Consider the following 21,670-nt stretch of genomic DNA (forward strand, 5'->3'; position numbering starts at 1 on the left):
ATACTCGTCTCCTTCTTCCAAATGTTTTTTAATTGAAATGACTCTTGTATTTGAAAAACTAGGGTTTCTGCCTCTCTTTAACATGGTCTCTTTTATTTTAAATAGCAGAAGATTTTCTGACAGTATAGGAATTTGGACTATTGTACCGCACTGTACTCGGTATGATAAAATACCTTGTCAGGGGCGACTGGATGGCTCAGGGGATTGGTAATGGGATATATAGAGCCTTTCACCCATAGGTCATTGGCTTGAATTTTGTCCAGGTTGGCAGTGACTAAAAGTCATTAACATCTCATGACTGCTTGGTGGCCTATGTGAAATGAGTTTCTTAATTTATTTATTTAAGCCCATATATAGTGCCTATGGCCAGGGCATTTGGGCATCTCTCTTGCTTTTACAGATGCATTCCACCAGATCTACACTCATTTTAGTTCTCAAGATTAGTGATGAACTGAACTCCTCCTACACAAAATAAATTGATTCACGTAAAGTTCAAACCAATACTGAGTACCGCCACACCATACTCCAGCACAGACCGGAACGCTGCATGAAAGCTGATTTGATAGTAAAGGAGCCGTAGGTTGTGGAGACCCAATGTCCAATTCTGGGTTGCTTAGTCTTTCATGGTGCATAACCCACGTTGTGGCTGTGGTCATATCACAATGGCCCAGCCAGATAAAAAGGGAAAATATCAGTGAAGTACGTCATATATGCTATTCATCAGCTAAATTACTGGGTTATAACCAGAACACATTTTAATAGGCCGGGCTAGAAGCTGCAAACCCTTGGAGACTAACATCAAGGTCTCTTCTAAAGTGGAACTGGCCAGCCTCCAAGCTAGCCTTAGAAAAAGGGAAGTCAGCAGGCGTATCTTAGTGTGCTGAAGCTAGCAGCAGTGGGATGGACCTCTGAGAATAAGCATTATGCATCTCTGTTAAGCTGTAAGAAAACTGAGTATACAAAAAATGTGAATCTGCAAAACAGAATTTGTACATTATAGAGGTTAGGGAGAGGTAAATTATCAGTTACCAGAAGAGTATTTCCTCTTAAATGGAGTCTTTACAAAAGCACCTCTTGTAGGGTGTATGTGTGTATCTGTGGGTATGTCTATGGGTCTGTGTTTTTTCAGAAGCATATCTTTTGGGTACTGCGATTCATATAGAATTTGGACCCTTCAAGTGAGGTAACTGGAGCATTGTGTCAGTGAAGCCCAAATTTAAGCTTTTCATGCATAGATGCCAATTTCCTATCAACCCCTGGCCAGCCTTTCCGTAAGGAATAAACTTGGTAATAAGAGGATGCTCAGTTCAACAGAATTTATAATAATACTAATTGAACACTGACTCTGTGCTGTACTACTGTTTTAAGCATTTTATATGTATTAAACTCATTATAGTCTTATGAGATGTGTTAGTATATTAATTCAGATAAAACCAACAGGTGATCATTCCTACATTATTCTCCAATCTAGACCAGAGGGCTAAACATTTATAATGGGAAAACTGAGGCACATATAAGTTAATTAACTAGCAAGGTCACATATATAGTAAGTGACAGAGTCAGGACGTGAACACAACATGGGCTGTCTGGTCCTAAGGCCCTAGGTACTATAAATTTGCACCTGATGCAGAGCTAGCTTAAGGAGTATGTCCTAAAATGTCGGTCAGGATTGTCATCTTCATATACAGTAACTCTCAATTATTAGGGTAACCTGCAAGTCAACCAGACTGCAGATTTTAAAAGTCTGTAACATAGGCAGTGCAATTTAACTGAATTCCTACAAATCAGACAGAACAACCCAGTAACTGATTACCACCACTGCACTGCTCTGGGTGACCACAATCATATCTTTGCACCAAAATCTCCTGGTGTACTGTTACGGATGAAAACACCAGAGACTTTTGTGCTCTGCCTATGTAAATGAAGAATAGGTAGGACAGGGTGGAAAAGAGATATGAGAGCCTTCAGATCAAAGCTTAGGACTGCACTAAAAACCGTGCAACTTGGAGTTGACAAGTCTTGTCTTAAAACTTGGCAGTTAGTTACTAGATTCATCTAGGAGCTCACTTTTGGGAAAGCTTGAAGTGCACCCTGAGGACTGATGAGAAACCTTTGGGAGATTTACCAAATGAACTGGAAAATTTAACCTCGGAATAGAGTGGCCCATCTGTGACTCTGCTTGCAGTGGGTCTTGGAGGAAGAGAGTGGCATGGATGCGGGAAGGTGGCATCCAGCCTAGTAGAAACAAGATCATGTACAGTGCTCAATCATGTGCTTTTGGGGTATTAGTAAGAGTTTCTCTTAAAAAAAGTTTCCCACAGTCAAACACATTGGGAAAGGCTAGTTTCAAAACATAGGTTTATTGATTTTACATGAATTTCAAATTTTCGCTAAGCTAACATTCATTGTTAATTTCCAGTAAGAACATGTACTATCAAGTTTTTTCCTTTGCCGTTTAACTGGGGAATGCTTTTTCTGGGGAACGGTTGAAAAACTACCTATTGGGTACTATGCTTACTACCTAGGTGATGAGATCATTTGTACACCAAACCTCAGTGACATGTAATTTACCCATGTAACCTGCACATGTACCCTCTGAACCTAAAATAAGAGTTGGGAAAAAAAAAGTTCATCTTGCAGAGCAGTTATGAGGAGGAATGTATTTCGGAAGTGCTGTATTAGACTTTACATCAGCTGTGCATTTTAGAAAGCAGAGAAGACGAAGTGGTTCATTACAAACTGATACATAGATTTACCTAGCGTGTATAAAATGGAGACTTCTATTAACTGAATCTCTCCACAGAGAATTTTTTGACTCCTATTGGGAGGTGGTTTATGTGGCTACAGGTTCTGGGAGAGCAGAGACATTTTTGGTAACGACCCCATCCCAGAATCTAGGACAAAGCCTGGCGCATGCATTTGCAATAAATTAAATGAGTAAAGAATAAACAAAAGAATGAATGAATGTTTTGTGTATCTAAACTATAGACATGCAACTATGTTTTTACATGTGAAATGTAAAATTTCCCATTCTGTGAAATGGGAAGTATTTTCCTAAATATTGGTCACATTTTAAATTCACTTTTAAGTCATCAACTAAGTTTCTACCGAATTTTTAGTAACAGTAATTTGGGCAATCAATTGATACTTTTTATTCCCCTCTAACATCAACCCCTGCTGTGTCTAATAAAGAGATGGCTGGGCACAGGAGAGTAAGTAGACTTTAAATTCTTTCTGTTGCCATCAGTTTTATGAATGTTCTTGTCAGTGTTTTTATTTGGAGAGGATAGCCTCTGACGAGTGAGAGGCACTGGCTAGCAGACTGATGTTTTACCAAAGACATACAATGTACTTGAATAAAATGTAAAGGAACAGCTTTGAACTCTAAGCATATTTACATATTAATAGTTCATGATCAATAGCATATGTAATTTTGTAATTTTCAAAATTTTCCAAATTTTATTACCCGTTGATTTTAAAAAAGTGTCAGTGGACAGACGGCATCATCAATTCCAATCATGTGTGAAAGCTTAAGACCTCCATAGTTTCTAGAGCGTTAATAATTAGCTCCTGGCTAAAGACTGACCACAGGCATATTTCTTTTTCTAAATGTTAATCTTAATTCCAAATCATCATTTCTTCCTTTGCAAGGCCTCTCAAAAACGTTTCTTCTCAAGGTCTACTCACTCACTTCTGGATTATAGAAATAATCTCTTAAATGACTTTTGTTTTTTGTTTCTGGTCTCCTCTGTTCAACCCATCCTGTACATTTTTATGAAAATAAATGAGCCAGTATCAAGTCCAGTGAACATAAGTTTCCTGTGTTATAGGGAAGACTGCTCAAATAGAACTGCCTGGGAAGGATGGCAAGCATCCCTAGCTGGTGGTCTCAGGTGCAGGGCTTGGACAGCGGTTCTAGATGGGCTATTTAGAAGCACACTGCAGGAAGGGTTAAGTATGGGGGCTCTGGTGCCAGCCTGCATGGGTTCAAATTCTATCTGTATGACTTTTACAATTTAAAAAAACTGTTCTTTTCTTAGGCCCCTCATCTGTAAAATGGGAAAAATCATAACATCTTCAACAGTGTTTTGTGAGAAATAAATGAGGTGATGAAAATAATGGGCTTAGCAAAGTGCCTGACATGGGCAAGTAGTCAATGAGTAACGGCAATCGCGTTGACTAACGGATTCAGGAATTCTTGGGCACTCGTAAAATATGATCTTCAAAGAAGGTTCCTTTTAAACTTTTTTTTTGTATTTATAAGTAATAAAATAATGTTTTCATTGGGTCACTGCTCTCTTCAATGAGTCATACTCAGAACTTAGCACATGGATCTTAGATTCTTTACCCTGGCACCCCAGCTCCTCCCTGATCTGGGCCCATTCTGGATAAGCATGCACCTTTGCCTCAGTGAGGAAGACAGGGCTCCTTCCTGCCTCCCAAATGCAGCATGCTCACTCCCACTGTGCTACTGGGATGAGTCTCCTGGGAGATCATCTCTACCCTTTTGCTCTTAGGTTGGTTTTCATGCAGGCCATGTAGGTCATCTCTCCTAATCAAGGCCAGCCTGTAATCATTGAGCTGCTCCCTGATTTCTTTAAAATATTTATGCCACAATTGAGGATAGCAGAACTATCTCCTTTCTTCTCTAGTTGTCGACTACGGATAACTCTTCTATGATAATAGTCCATTTCCTCATGGAAGGTGTCACATCTACCTCTCCTGTTCTCTATAAGCACACAGCAAAGTGCTTACAATAAAAACATGGCCTGAGTTCAAACCTTGGGTCCAGTGTCTGCTCTGGTGTGGGGGCAAGTTCTCTACCATCTCTAACCTTGGTGTAGGGTCACTTTGAAAAATGAATTACTTATAAATGCCCGCTGCTGTAATCGGAACATAGAGGTAAAAGATAATGAAAACTATTACTATATCATTAATGTTATCAGAATATTTGCAACAAATTATACCTTGAGTAGACAAAGCTGAAAGCATCAGTACTGTTTTCCAAAGTTAGAATTTCCTGAATTTCAGTTAGTGAGATCTGCCCTATATAAATGGAAGGGAGGCTGTTTGGGGTACTTCTTACTCAGGACACTCCTGCAGAGCCAGAAAAAGCAACAGGCAGAGGAACTAGTATTTCTGTGAACCTATCATGCAGCATATGCAGTGTTAGGCAATTTTTAGGCTAATTAAACAAATGAACAAAAACTCTTGATAACGTCCATCAGTCGCTTATAATCGTGGTTTTGACATGTTTGGGCACGTCAAAGCAATGTGTTCCCAAAGAAGCAATATTTCTGGGCTACTAATTTTAGGGTTGAAGTTTTAAGCCTGAGATAGCTCTGCCAAGACTGCTGGCCGCGGTGGTGTGTGCTATGATGCTATCCTACTTACGCACCATAGTGTCCTGATCCTCATTACCATGCTCCCGCATTGTGTTACTCATCTGTCCCCCTCACGTGATGGTCAGCTCCTGGGAGGTGGGGAGCCTCGTCAACGTTTCCTTGGTGTTTTGTATGTCTGACACCTGGTGGACATTCAATCAATGGTGGTTGAATAATCTACACAATCCCCGTTAGCAAGTGGGCCTGAATCTTGAATGAAAATTCATTCCAGTTAATAACAACTAGAGAAAAGATATGAGTTCTTCCCTCAAGCTAATTCTGCTAATAGAAGATGGGCAGTGTTTCCCATGGGTCCCAAGAAACCATGATTGTGTTTCATGAGCAGATCGATCCCTCCAGCGGGATATGTCCACCTCCTGATGCACACCATTCCTCTGCTCTGCCTGCTCTTTTTCATCTCACACCTGCCTTGGAAGACTGGCTCTGAAAGACAGAGCCTGGAGAAACTGCACGGAATCTGGCCCAGTGTTGGCCAACACAGAGCAGAGGCCAAGTGTACATGGGTGATGTTGGCTATGATCCTGGCTCGGGGGGCATATGGCTGATGCAGACCAAGTGACTTAGGGTTGAACTGTGCCTATAATGTATTCAGATGGTACTTACTGATCACTGTGGTATGTGTTTAAATGGAAGAATGAGAGCAAAGGGGGTGCGGTGGCTTATGCCTATAATCCCAGCACTTTGGGAGGCCAAGGCGGGCAGATCACCTGAGGTCAGGAGTTCAAGACCAGCCTGGCCAACATGGTGAAACCCCATCTCTAATCAGCCAGGTGTGGTGGTATGCACCTATAGTCCCAGCTATTTGGGAGGCTGAGGCAGGAGAATCACTTGGGCCTGGGAGGCAGAGGTTGCAGTGAGCCAAGATTGCACCACTGTACTCCAGCCTGGCAGACAGAGAAAGACTCCATCTCAAAAAAAAAAAAAAAAAAAAAATTACATAGATTATTTTAGTTCTAAGTAAGAGACTGTGTTAAAAAAGAAAAAAAACAACAAAAAACAGCACAATGAAATATGTGCATAAGAGGATAGTTAGGTTTCTCTCTGAACTTCAGAATCCCCTTGGAGAAAATTCCTCTGGTTCAATTCCTACCAGGGACCTATCTTCTTTCTCCATCTAGTTCCTAGGCTTCCCACCTGCTGCAACCCTAATACTGTACCCTTTCCTCTAATCTTGGCCATGAAACTAACCTGTGAAGCTTGGGGCGAGCCACTTAGAATTTCCATCACTTTTTCCTCCAGCTGTAAGACAAGGATAACACACTGACCTGCCTCAGAGGGATGTGGTGTGAATTAACTCCTGTAATTAGTGGTTTCTGTGCTCTGCATACACCAAGAGGATATGAATGCCAACCATTATCACAGTGGCCTGGGTAAGCGTTGTTGCTAAAGCTATACTTGGGAATAACTGTTGGCAAAGAGCTGACAACTGGAAGTTGCAAACTTTACACAGAAGCAATATTTCCAGTATTTTCCCCAAGCAATCATGAGTAAATTGCTCACTAGGGGTGGAAATGGTTTCCAGCCAGTTCTGCCTCTTCTGATCTGTGCACCCTGCAAAGCTCAGTCAATGCCAGGTAACTGATCCTTCGTAAGTCTGCTGTTTAGTGCAGATGAAGAATTCAGAATGGTATAATTTGGACAGGGATGAGATTTCTGTGCAGTGGTATATATTAAAAGCAAATAACTTGTACTTTGTTCAAGGCAAGAGCTATAGAAATAGAATTTATAATTTTTAATTATCCAATGACAAAGACGGCCACCTTTTCTTTTTTTTTTTTTTGAAATGAGGAAAAACAGGTCATAATTAACAGCTTGTCTTGGGTTTCCTTTTAGAAACCTGAAAAATATATCCCTATCACTATTGGCAAAGAGAAGTCAAAATTGTGACCTAGAAAGCTATATGGAAAAACTGTTAAAAATAATGGGTTTAAAAAATTGATGTCCTAAACCTTCAATAGAAGATTTGAAAAAAGAATGCTGCATATAAACTGAAAGAACCTACTGTATATTTTGATAAGAGGCCTGTGCTTCTATTATTGAACAAAACATTTGCTACCCTGCAAATATCATTGTATTAATTTATATAAAAGCTGTATTTTGTTTTCTAAGTTGTAACCACTGTGATTTAAATTTTGAAAGAGAAAGTTAGTTTCAGAATGGCATGCAGAACTGTGCCAAGATCCAACATCTTTTCTGGGAACAAAAGGGAGGCTGCCCTTCTGTAGCTAGTTGCGTCATCGACACGTGGGTCAAGGAATTAGGTCCCAATGGATTCCTGGGGTTGCAGCTGTGCCTTCTGGGAACTGGCCTAGAAGGGTGGAGCTCAGCTATTGGGCCAGGAGAGTCTGGTGGGAAGGAGAGATTTTACTTTCTTTCTCTTTAGCTCCCTCAGGCAAGATTCTAGAAGTACAGTTTGCTTTGCAAATGTTCTCATTTTACACACAAGTACACCAAAGTGTGAACACACACAAATTAAGGTGATAAGTATGCCTAGGTCTTGCATACCAGAAAAAAGCAATGGAGAATATTTTTCCCTTCTGTGGCAGTTCCAGGGGATCTTGTTTAGCTTAGCTGGGGATAAAGGTGACATTTAAAAATAGCCTACTTTGCTCATGAAAAAATGGTACTGCATCAAGGTGGCTTTTTTGAGGCAAAAGAATCATTCTAGGTTTGGCAAGGCAGTCCTTGTAAGAGCACTGGCTTGCTTTTGGAGTGCACCCATCATCTTCATTTCAGGATTGGCAAGAAGGTAAGTTCTTAATGATGACATAGTTAAGAAACATAGATAATTTTGGATAAAAGTTGTGTTTATGCCTGAATGATGATCTCTTTGGGTTACACAAAAGGATTAGTAGTGAGGCTGCTTTCTGACTACTAGATTTGCCACGTACAGGCACACCTGGGTATTAACAGAAGTCAGACTGATTTGGGGGAATCGTGAACTTGTCCCAATCATTGCTACAGCCCCAGTAGGGATGCATTTTAAATCAATCCATCAGAGATCACTATGGTACTTTATCTGATGGATTTATCTTTGCCTATAGTATATGAATATGGAAAAAAATTAAATGTGTGTTTACAGTTTGATAAACATTCATCATAAATTACACATTTTAATTTCATTTATTAGTTGGGGACTATGGAAAGCAGGAATTTCATTGCATACAAACTGCCATTCAGACTGAAGGATTAGCAATGTCCTGAAAAGGTAACACTAATTGAACAAAATCCATTTCTCTCTTAAGTTAGTCCCCACACTGTTTGTATTCAGAATTTTGGAGAGGCAAAAGTAGCATATTACTCTTCCTACTGACTACACTCTTTGTCACTTACCCTTCCAATAGCTCCAACTCTGTCATCAAGTATAAATCTAGTGTGAATGAACTTTCTATCATTTGACACTTTGTATGAATGCTGTACTCACCATGTGAATTTTGAGCTCTATTTATGTATAAAAGAACTTGGTCCGATATTTTAGTATTAGCATGCTGAGCAGTCTCCATGATATTATCTCACCATAAAATGACTCCAAAAATCTCAGTTATTAATGGGATTAATGGTGATAACATAATTCCAGAAAGTTGCTACTCTATATGTAGATATATTGGCAATAAAAATCAGTCACTGTATGCCTTTCCCCAGTAGGGGATCTCTCACTTTTCCCTGATTTTTAAAGGCTTCAGATCAATAACTAGAGTGACATTATTAACAGCTCCCTCAACACCTTGGCCAGCGCTAATATTAAATCCATTACACCTTCTGTTTGACATTTGCAGTACAGCAGAAAGTGCTGTAGATACAGTCACATTGTCTAGGGACTGGGGTTGGATGTGGGGTTAGTAAGATGGTTTCCCTTGCCTAACTTCCAAATTCAGTTCATTGATAGAAATCTTGACCCAATACATAAAACCCCTCCACAACAATATACCAGATGGTAAATAATTCAGCCATACAAGTACAAGTGTATCTCATATCCAAGCAGTTTTTAAATACAAAACATTGATCCTCAGATAAATTTTTACATTCTTTATGGTTATTCCTAAACATTTGTTCATCTAATTATACCACTTACTGTGAAAATCATCTAATGATGTCAGAGGAATTGAGCTCCTGTTTCTGTAGAATCAGGAAGAGATACCAACTTACCACAGCACAGAGGCATAAGTTGAAACTGAAGATTATTTCCATTCAGGCAAGTATTCTACTGTTTCCATTTTGCTGGCCTTTAAAACATTCGGGACATAGTGTAGGTATAATAGCATAAAGATCATACTACTATAATGATGATCCTAATGCCACAAAACAGGTTAGATTCTGCCTGAAAATTTAGACAAAACATGATAACCCATATTTGAGACAACCAGTGGGTTAGCCATGCAGCTGTAGTTATTCATCATCCAAAGTACTGCCTCATGCATGTTCCTAAATTGTCTAAATCCTGGTACAGTATTGATTTTCCCTTCTATGAGCTCACATCCACTCAAAAAGCCACAAGAGCCCGTTGCCCTGGCTGAGTTCTCTCTGAAGCAGGATCCAGGTATGTTCTTCCTGACAGGGGTCCTACAGAAGAAACTGATCACTAGCTGGTGGCAAGCAAACCACTGGAGACAGAAAGGGAATTTTATCTTAGAGAAACGTGAAAATGAAAAAGCTAGTTACCAGGAGCATATACATTATAATCTTAATTTAGAAAGAAATACAGAAAGCCCCACCAAACACTCAACAAATGTACATACATACACAGGAACAGAAATAAAATCTAGGAGGGTACGTAGTGCATATATATGAATAATGGTTATTTCTAGATGGTGGTGGTCTTTACTCCTTTTTCTCTGAATTCTCTGAATTTTTTGCAGTGGGCCTGAATTAATTTTGTAATTGGAAAAAATAAAGCTATTTACTAAGAAGGAAGAAGGAGTAAAACACAACAATTTTACAGCCTAATATAGGGAATATTACTATTTGCCTTCAACACAGGAAGAGTTTTAAAGTTCCTCCAGGATTTTTTAAGGGAGTTGCTTTTCTGTTTACTAAGCATTTAAAAGGCATGGCACTGAAATTTATGAAAAAGATGAGGATAATACTCATAACCCCAAGATGGCAGAATCATTAGGAGTAATCATGAAAAGGCACAAGCAGATCCACAAAAAGAAAACCCTCCAAATGCCATTTGTCAGAGGTTCTGTGCTTCTCATGCTGCAGGAGCCTGCAGGACAGCAAAGGGCAGTCTCTTCCAAAATGTTCCAGTCAACCCCTAAATAGGCACGCTTGGACTTTATAACATTTTAAACAACGCCACTCATTTATCTTTTGCCTGACTTAAGATTTCTCTGAGATAATACATTGACTAAACTGTTAAGAAATGTGCATACATATAAAATATTTATTTGGGTTTGCTGTACAGTCAACGGATCTTTTTTTTCTCCTCCATTATCCTGAGCCTGAGTCAGGACAAGACAATCTCAGGGCTGGCAGTTCAAAGAAACAGAATTCCTATTGGGGCATAGTATCACTGCCTCTTAGGCCGGTTTAGTCACTTATTTCCTTTATTATAATGCCAAATGTTATTTAGAGTTCAGTCATTTGGTGATGCTGTGCTGAACACATCAGGGCTTCTGAAAAATTCCATACCTAATAGTCCTTTCATTTTCATAATAACCATATATCAATATCCCTTTTCCAACTAAATTACACCACTATTTTAAAAAGAATCTGTGTTTTATCAGAGTTTAAGAGATTATGATGCAATGAACAACAGTCTTCAAAAATGTTCCTTCATGTTATTAAGAATTAGGAAATCTTGTTAAAATTCTTTCAGCTTTTAAGAAACATAAGCAGCTTTGTGATGTAGTGCCTGACATGAACTTTTAAAGTAATTCCCTTGGAGCGATCATCTGCATTAGTGAAGATATTTCATTCAAGGTAGCACCCTACACTGCTTTTCAGTATTTGAGCAGTCAATCTAATTGCTTTTTTAAGCCAAAGGTAGAAAATAACCAACACTGCAGACTTTGAAGGTTAAGGTAGCTTAATGTTCTCTACTGGTGAGAGTCACATTCACCATCAAGGAAGAGAGCCTCTTTCTTATGCAAGTGTAGCTAATGAGCCCAAGTTAAGTGATGTGGAAGGCAGAGTTTTCAATCTCACTAGCAAGGATGACTAAAGGAAGGCTGGTGAGGGAAACCTAAGTAAATTTATAGTGTCTGTCAATCACACTTCAATGTTAAATGATAGAGTAACTTTAAAGGAGAGAGTTAACAGTTGAAGGAGATATATATTCTCCTATAATCTAGAAGTAATAATCTGTAAGAACTGTGTTCTACTAGTGTACCTAGGGTTATTTTATGCTTGCTAGGGCTTCATAGAAGGCATGGGATTTATGAGAGTTCTTATATTGACATATTTATTTGGGCTTACTGTTGTATTTAGACTCTAGCCTAGGATACTCTAGCAGAACTGGTTTACAGGCTATGGATTTGTTTTTCCTCCCAAAGTCTCACTGTCAACATGCATTTGGGGAGACATCAAGCTCAGTATGAATTGACAGGATGACCTAGCTTCCGAGAAGACCAAACTTAACCTTAGGCTGCATTAAGAGAAGCATAGTAGCCTATCCTGAGAAAGGTGACAGTTCCTCTGCTTTGCACTAATCAGAACATATCTAGAGGGCTGTGCTATTCTCTTCACCATATTTTTACAGGGTTCCCTACAAACGGAAGTACAGCCAGGGCAGGATGACTAGGATGGTGAGGCTCTTAGGAACATGCCATTGAATAAGGGTTGTGGAATTAGCACTGTTTGACCTGGAAAGGAGAAGGATGGCAGGAGGAAGGGGGGATCTGATGTGTCTGACTTCACATATATGAGAAGCTATGATAGGGAAGAAGGAGTAAATCAGAAACGTGGTCCCATAGGGCAGACCTTGGATCAGTGGGAAGTTGCAGCCAAGTAGCTTTGGGATCCCTGTCAGGAATAACTATGAGAACTATTCAACAAGGGAGTGGGCAGCCTTGCAAGTTCATGAGCTTCCTATCGGGGCAGGATCTAGCAGAGACTGGAAAGGTTACCTGCTGGTTTTGCTGTAGAGTTGGCTGCGTATGTTGGAGGTTGGATAAAAGGATCATGAAGATCCTTTCAAACTTGAGCATTTGTGATTCAAGGAAACAAACTTTTCTAAGACCTTTCCTCATACAAAGGCTTAAAACTTAAATTCTGTCATGCTGTGTGTTTGAGTCATGAGGAAGAGGTTCTCCAATCCAACATCAGGATGAAAGAGTAGAAAACCATTTGCATGTGCTGTTTCTCAAATATGCCCAGATAGGAACATTCTATTGACTAAAAAACAGTCCCAATTATCTCACTGACATATTTGCCCAGTAAAGTCAGTGAGTTATGGTATAAGAATATATCACTTCCCCACCTGAACAAAAATATTTTCATTTTTAAAAGGTAAAGAATAATCTTAAATATTCTCTTTTCTCATGTGTGGTGCTCACTGGAGAAGGATGATCACCAATGCTAAGAATAATGAATGCCCTAGAAACTACAGTTAACTTCACAGAGGAAAATGGATTAAATACTTCCAAGAGTCAAAATTTTTTTTTTTCCTTCTGTGTGAGAAAACATTGTGATTACTTCTAGGCAGGCCAAATAATTTTCTTGGAAGTACGATGAGTTATTTTAACGTTAATCTTAACATAGGTTTTTCTATTTTTCTTGCTAATAAAATGCTTTTGTATTACGAATCTATTTTAAAACAACAGATCAAGTAAAGTACAAGCATCTTTGAAGAGTGAAAAAATAATTTTCCAAGTAAGTAAATACAACTTTGCACTTCAAATCAGGCCTTGATTCATTAAAAAATCTTAAACTTCTCATGAGAAAAATTAACATTTAAACCACTGCTGCTTGGCCAAGCACTCCACCACACAAGAATATGAAATATCTCCTCTAAAAAAGTACAAAAAGGACAAAACCACAAATGTGGAACTTCAATTAATTTAAAGCCCCAATCAGCAAAGAATAAATCCTTCGCAGATCTAATTACCAGCGCTCTCGGAAGACCCAGGCCGACCAGCCAATCTTCCCCGTGTTTGAACAGCTTGATGAACTAGGGGACTGATGGATATCAAGTCATTTTGTTTAATTTATAAATGGATTTTCCCCTAATACTTAAATTATCATCAGTACAACACAATGAAAATGGGAACATTCTGAATGCAAAGTCTATAAGAGTCCTGGAAGGAATCCCAATGAGGAATGTCACCTCTGTTCATTCCTCTATACAATTGATCTAATTAAATACTGAGGGTAGAAAGGCAGTTTAAAATGTAGCCATTTCTGTTTTCTTTTTAGCCTTAATTTATCGTTCACATCTTTCAAGTACCTTCTGATGCTTAAAAAAAAAATAAAGAAACCAAGATTTCTGCAAGTCCCTAATACTTTTAATTCTCCACAAGCTAATATTTGGAATTCCTCTGCCATAGATTTTGCTGAATAATAAATAAATGCATTACATTTAGCCATAGTAACAATAAAATGGAGAGGGTATTCCAAATCGGAAGCTTTTCCCTCTAGTAATTTGAAAGAGAAACTAAAGGAACTAGTACCTTCTACATGTATTGTTCAACTGAAATTAGATCTCTGGATTATACTTATTAAAATGTCTCCTTATTTTCAAATCTCTTCCTTATTTAATTACTGCATGGGACTGGAAGCTGCATGGAATTGTTAAGTACCCTTAGACCTATTTATAGTCTCTTCACATGGGTAACTTGAGCACACTCATTTGGCAAAGGTCCTGCCCACCAACCCACACATTGGGTTTGCAATTCCCACCTGGCTCGGGGGTCTCCGACTGAGAGGAGGAAGATGCTGAGCTGGCTCCATCCTCAGCAGTGCCCTGCGACAGGAGACCCCGCCCAGGGGGGAGCTTCATGCCCAGCTGCTCAGCCATCTCCACGTGGTCTCCGGGGTGGACATAGTCAAAGACACTGCTGCCTGTCAGCTCCACCTAGAGGGGGAGAGAAAGGGTAGAAAGGAAAGGCATTACATAGGCTTCTCCATTTTCAAATTCAACACAGTGATTCAGATTCTGAGTAGAAAAGAAAATACATCCAGGTCCCAGAAACAATCCTGGTTCTGTCTTCATCTTCAAATACTTAAGGATTCTTGAGGTGAAAGAGAAAGATGTTTTCACATGTATTTATTTAGCAATTGTTAAGCTCAGTTTTTTTTTCTTCCTTACACGCTGTTGTTTGCATAAAGCCAAAACATTCTGTGAAATGTGGACGAGTCTGCCTTGTATTCAACTGTTTTATCCACGCATCATCAAATACTTGCATGTTTGGTGTCAACCAGATGATTGACTGAATTCTACAGTTTTCTTATTGAGAAGTTTGAGTTTTGGATAGGAACAGCTATAGAAACAGCCGGAGATAGCAGTCGAGTATTTTCCTTAAAATACACAGATTTCCAAGATGCGTTTTTATACGTATCATCTGATTTCCATGTAAATTTAAATGTAAGGAGGGCTGCTTACAAATATATGCAAAGGCATAATGTTTTCATTAAAAATTACTCATTAGCTCTATAATCGTATGAGGGATTTTCCATATAAAAGAGGTCAGCTGGGGTCTGAAGCAGCCATATTTTTTTTTCTGCTGCAATCAGCTTGTTTTGCCTTCAATCTAAAAAGGATACATAGTACAAATCTCCTTGAGGGCTTTTTAAAAAAATGTTTTATTTTGTGTACTCTTTGAATCAGGCTAACTCTAAAGGCAGAGAATGAATATCAAATATCAGAACTGTTTCAGCCTGAAATAGAGGCACTGAGTATTTTAATGCTGTCAGGCATGACCCCTGCATCTGGGTCATGCGCCGCCTGAGGGGGCAGAAATTGCTGGTAAGGACTGGCCTTACCTCTGTACTCCTCTAATGCTCTAAGTTATCTCCTAAGAATAGTGGTAATGCTCCTAACATACAACAGGGAGAGATGTGTCAGCAATAGGACAAGCAAAAGCTCTTTCCCAGGTCACTAATGGGTTTCCCGGTCCTCTGGAGTGCAATGGTTTCAGGCCAGCTATGACATACCATGGAAGCTGCCAGAGCTTCAGACTGTCACAAGTTTCTTGGTGGATATTTACCTAGAACCCCTGCCTACCTCATTTCCCTTTCCAGGATAATTTCCAGCATCCTTCCAGATTCCACCTGCATGCCTGCACCCTTTCATGCCAAGAAGGAAGACTGGCGGTGGAAAAACTGTCACAGAGAGTGTAATACTCAGAGCAATTCTTGTCCCCAGAACTCCAAGTCTCAGTAACATGATCACATCTACTCCCAGACTCCATTTGATTAACATCTTAACAGGCTGCAGATCTTCAACATCTACCAATTAACATAGGTATAAGTCAGAAAAACAGGAGGCTAAATTCAGTTTGGTTAATAGCTATTCCTGAAAAAGGCTTGCATAACTTTTACGGAAAATGAGGTACTTTTCTCTTGCTATTAAATTGCACTCTCCTACTGTATCACCCAACCACTGACTATATCATTTTACAATCCCCATTTCCTCCATTTGGTATTGTTACAGAGCGTAAAGGGATTCACAGTGATCAGCTCTTACCCTCTGGGAGGGGGGGATTACATGGAAATAATCCCTTTAATGTGCACCTTGCCTCTAAGCACTTCACACAGTAATAAATGGGTAAACTGACTTTGAGCAATTAAGAAATTAAATGAAACTAATAAAATGTGTGTTTTAATATTTCTTGATGGTTATTTTGTTTGGAGATTAGTGAATATGAGGAAGTCACTCTCGTTTTGCATGGAGTCCAATTGTAGCACTTTCATAAATATTTCTGTCAGTTTTCTCCAACTGATTTTTTTCTTTAATACTTCAGTGTGCCTTTTGGCACCGACCATAGATTGTGATAGGATGACAACACAAATGGGAGATAAAATAGATTTTTTTAGGGGAGCTGGTTATTGAATATTCATGTAAACCAGTCTTATAGAGAGCAGAAACTGGCCACTCTCTCCACATCCTGATTTGCTTGGATGTGCAGATACTTCCTTCCCATAAAATAATGTCTGGAGTATGGCACATCTAGGGCAGGACTGAGTATCGATGTGCCACAGAGCACTAGGGCATGGTGAGGACTTTTTTTTCCCTGTGGCCTCATGGGATTTCCCACCAACATACCTCCAACATACCTCAAAGCTTAATGATGAGGGCGAGGTGGGCACTGAGAGTTTGACATTAACATAGTGTTTATATGTATACTGTAGTTAAGGCCGCGCAGTGTGGAGGAAAGCCCCACTACTTGGAGTCATAACCTGACTTCAAGATCAGAATTTTCCTCCTCAGCTGTGTGACCTTGGACAATTAATTTAACCTCCCTGGGCTTCAGTTTCCTCTTCTGAAAGTGGCAGCATTGCTGCTCTGCAGGGCCCTAGGAGAACCACCCACATTGTATTCCACATGGATGCTCCCCTGGAGTTTTGTTTCTTGGGAATGGTGCAAGGCTGTGGCCCTGAGAGCTGGGAAGAAAACAAGACTTGGTTTACCTGCCTCTCAGCCTAATTTTGAAAATCCAGTGAAACTATGCAGAAGGAATCACTTTGTGAGAAATAAGCACCACAAACACGTCTTGTTGTTGTTGCTGTTTGGTGGATCAGGATGAATGACATGAAGAAATGTATATTATTGTGTACCTTTGTTTCCTCACTTTGGGACATCACTGTACAGCAGGGGTGATACATGCTTTCAGCCTTAATAACAATACTGGCAGTTACCTACTATGTGCAAAAAGTATTAATTTTTGTGCTTTGCTTTGATTAATCCTCATAACAATCTTTTGAACTGGTATGATCATGTCCCGTTTACAAAAGAACCTGAATACTGGAAAAGGCCAAGGGTGGAAACAGAATTTGGTTCAAAGCCCACTTGACCTATCACCCCTCAGGTAGTAGCACTGGCAGCCAGAGAGACCTCTGAATTCCCCTGTGCTTCAGCTTGCTTTATTCAGGAAAGAACACTGAGCACCATGAAGGGAGGAGGCTGAGGGCAGGCAGACTGCCAATCCCCTGGAGCTGGAGATGTTTTCCCATGGAACTCTTGGGCCAAAACAAGGCACTAAAGGAGGTGTACTAAACCAAAATACAAGTAGGATTAGACAAAGGTCAACTTACATATGCACCTGAGTCGTCATCATCATTATCATCACATCTTACATGTATCCAACACTTTCAACATTTCTCATACTGCTTTGACTTCATTTCACTTAAATTTTAGAGCCAGAAGACACCTTAAAAACCATCTTTTAGCATCTCCTTACTTAATGGGAAAAAGCCCTACAGTTCTGAGAAGTTCAAATGCATGTTCAAGTTTACCCAGCTGTTTAGTGGTAGAAACAGGGCTGTGAGCCCAACTGTCTAATTCTCAGTCCACCACTTTTCCCACTAAACCCTTGTCTGATTTCTTTTTTCTCTCTTATGGATACTCACCAGGTGAGACACACTAGAACTCATGTTTCCTGCCACTAAATTCTGTGCCTCAAAATAGACTACAGACAGCAAGACGGAGAATTTTTTGCTTGATGAACAGACATTACTTCATGTTAGCTTCAGGTCGGAAAAACAAATAGAGCTCCAATCCAATGCTAATTAGGTACCTTTAAATCTTCAGTTACCACCTCTTCCAAAACATGTGCCTGCTGAGAACTAGGACTAGTCTGTTATATTTAGTAGCTATATTACAAATGTTTTGTTGAATGAATAAAGAATGGATATTTACGCCTGAAAAAAATTTTCTTTTACTTGTACTTGATTTGGAAAAGTTTAAGTCGGTTCTTTTATGTTACTATAATGGCATTGTAATGATAACATTATTTACTCCTTAAAATGTATTATAATATAGCATCATAATATATTTATTCACATTAAGTCCTTGAGCTTAACTGAGGATGGGATTGTATGAGTGCCAGGAAGGGACAGGTTTTAAGAAACTCTTTAAGAGAATAGTGTCCATCTTTCATAATCCACTTGTTTCCAATCTATGGCAAAACTCTGTTTAACTGGTTAGTTTCCAGTGTTCACACCCTTATGTCCTCAGGATCTGATCTGTAACATAGTTCCATAAAAAAATTAGTATTTGTTCTTAACTCTCCCTTCAAATCACCAATAGTAGAAATTTAGAGAAATTTCATTTTATGTTAATTATTGGTCCTATTCTCAATCCTTAATTATGATCTAATGGAAAAGTAGAGCTTTCCCCCTCCAATAATGTGTTCTTCTGATTAGTGCAAATGGCATTCTAAGGCAACTGTGAGAACTTCAAAAATCCATGTTCTGTTTATGAAACTCAAGATAACAGACCCATTGATCTTTGAACTGTTTCTCTAGCAGAAGAAGAAGGAAGCATGACTGTTTCCAACTTCACTCATTTGGTCTAACTTTACTCCAGCTGAATAACTCTAGAAAAGAACTTACTCTCTCACGTTGCCTAGTGTACTACAAAACAGCTGAGAATGCATCAGGGGCAGCAGATAGGCAACAAGTAATAAATAATCACATCCAGAAACAGCATTTTGTTTAAACTCTTTTTTTCCTGCCTTTTGCCCAGTGTTACCATAGATTCCTCCAGGACAAGCCATAGTCACTTGTGCCATCCAGCATATCCTATAGTCAAGCTAAACCACATAGCCTTTGTCAAATTTATTTCACATTCTGTTAGCTTGCATGTAATTTGCACACTAGACACAGCTGATTTGGTAACTCTGAAGTTTCCTGGAAAAAAATGTAAATATATTATACAGTGGTTTGAGTTGACTTTTCCATGTCAGGTCACTGTACCCTGCTGGTAGATAGGATGGGGGACTAATTTGTCTTTTCATACATCAAGCAAGCATGTCAATAGCCTTTGCTTGGCCCCCTGGAGTGAGCAATACTTTTTAACCAGAGTGATGTACTAACAGTGCAACTCATTGAATTCAGTGCTTCTTTGATTGAAGGGGTTTGGTGCAGATGAGGAGTAGGCAGTGATCTTGTAAGTTATCTCCATATTGGAACAACTTAAGAGAATACTTTGATAAAGAAAGGCCATACATCTGTTTTCAAGATATTTCTTTCTTTTAGACTATTTCAGTCTTAGGAACAATACAAAGTTGATTTTTATCAATAGAAAGGGTCATTTAAAACCTATTTAAGGTAGAATGTCATAAACCTTTTGTAAGGCTGCTATTAAAAAATACTTTGAGGGCATTGAGGTTACTGCAGGGGCTCTTAGTCAACCTCTTTCTCAGGAGTCCTTTTGCATCCAGGCTCCACTCCCTTAGGGAATGCTAGCAATATCTGAATAAAAGGCCATTCCTGAGAGAGGACTCTGTTTGTGGTAAGTGGCCCAGAAACTAAACTCCCAGGTAAGGCTTTCAGATCTACCCAAGAGACCCTGACATCCCGGTTAGAAAATCCTGCCCCAGGATGAGGTGGAAGTTCTATCTCACCACAGCAGGTCAGGATTTGTATTTTTTTTTTTGGGGGGGTCACATTTATATTATTGAAGGATAATAAAGTGATAAGAGAATAAAATATAATAAGATATGATAGCTTGATTAGCATAGGTTTTACTGGTATCTTAATGCCATCTTCATGACTTCCTACATGTTGCAGAATTCCACTGAATATTTATGAACTGTTTTGACAGAAACTTGATGTTCTTTACTGCTCTGTCTCATTCTATGTATTTGCTGACTTATCTGAAGAAAACCGCATAAAAGCATTGGGTCTGTTACAGAAATACGTGTATAAATTAGTAGAACAAGAAGAAAGGTTCTATACAGAACGATGAGATAGAATGAAAAATCCTTCCGGTGTCATCAAATAACACGAATCCACTCTCTTTCTACAGATATGTTAACAGAGGCTTCCCTTAGAAGAATTTTAGCTAAAAGATACCACATCATGTGTTTATCTTCAAAACTAAACATTTTGACTCCCGTGGGAATCCATGAAGTACTTTTTTTGTTTTACATACATTTTTCTATCACCCCTGGCGTGCCTGACTTGAGAATTCCAACAGCAGCACCCAAAGAGACACTGCATATGGGAGGATGAGGCAGGAGCATTGCTTGAGCCCAGGAGGCAGAGGTTGCAGTGAGCTGAGATCACGACATTGCACTTCAGCCTGGGCGACAAGAGTGAGACTCCGTTTCAAAAAAACAAAAACAAAAACAACCCCCAAAAACCAAAAAAAACAAGAGATACTGCATAACCAGGTCTGAACTTTAAGACATGCCAGGAGATAATTCCAGGGGATCAGTGGATCTCCTAGTTCTCAGAGAAGAAAAAGAAAAAAGCAGACTGTTGGGGAAATAGAGTCAAAGAGGAAATAAAGAACAAACTGCAGCTACTAATTGAGACGGGCACAGTTATTTGGAAGTCAGCACGTTTAAATACTTCTGGAAATAGTCTGTGTATAAAACAGATCCACAAACTCTTTGAAGGTCTCCCCCATTTTTGTTCTAAGAATAAATTATACGCTGTATTTAATTCTTTCTTGTAATCTTAGATCAGGTATACCTCCATCACACCATACTATGGAAGCAGTGGTTTTAGAACAGTATTGATGTGTCAATATCCCTTTTCTTTTCCTTAAGAGACATCAGTTAAAAGAAGAACCTAGAGAATGCCTTAATACTGTGGGGATATTACATCACAGGAATGAGCCCAGGGATTTGTGAAAGTGACTAAATCAAGAAATTTTAAAACCTTGTTTTACAAGGTTCGTATAGTTTTAAATTTTTCAAGTGTCTGTAGGGGAGAAAAGGCCAACTTTTTAGTATTTATCACAGTGCTGAGAAGGAAAAAGGATGCCGTTAGAGGTTACATCATAGCAAAAAGTGAAACGATGCCAAGAAAGAAACATTAACAATCTTAAAAGTAACTGAAGTCAGTCTCTTTTTTTCTGGAGATCAAATGAATAGTAAGATGTCACTTTCAAAGCTTCTTCATTACCTTGGTGATAAGGACAGCAATCAACATAAAATACTTGATATTGGCATAGTTAATCCATTATCCTCAAATTTTACATGTTTCAGTATGTGTCATTTAAAGCTGGATGTGTGTTATGCATAGCCAGACTTCAGCATCAATACATCTCAATTTTTGTTATTCTCATAATGAATTTTGTCCTTCTTTGATTACATGAACAAGAAAGAATGGAAAATGCTTGTAAGATTGAAATTGAAATATTTCCCTGATTCTAA

The 21,670-nt window shown here is 39.0% G+C and overlaps 1 protein-coding gene across 21 annotated transcripts in view; it reads right to left on the reverse strand.

Annotated features, from left to right (window-relative positions):
- Positions 1 to 21,670, reverse strand: part of LOC105477952 (neuronal PAS domain protein 3) — an 861,371-nt gene that overhangs the window by 113,147 nt on the left and 726,554 nt on the right. For all 21 annotated transcript variants that reach the window (XM_071099313.1, XM_071099314.1, XM_071099312.1 and 18 more), the window contains one exon: positions 14,244 to 14,418. In XM_071099313.1, the coding sequence (XP_070955414.1) occupies positions 14,244 to 14,418 (175 nt within the window). The remainder of the gene's footprint in view (positions 1 to 14,243; positions 14,419 to 21,670) is intronic.

Source organism: Macaca nemestrina, chromosome 7 (genome assembly GCF_043159975.1).
Source record: "Macaca nemestrina isolate mMacNem1 chromosome 7, mMacNem.hap1, whole genome shotgun sequence".
In the NCBI taxonomy this organism is placed as follows: Eukaryota; Metazoa; Chordata; class Mammalia; order Primates; family Cercopithecidae; genus Macaca; species Macaca nemestrina.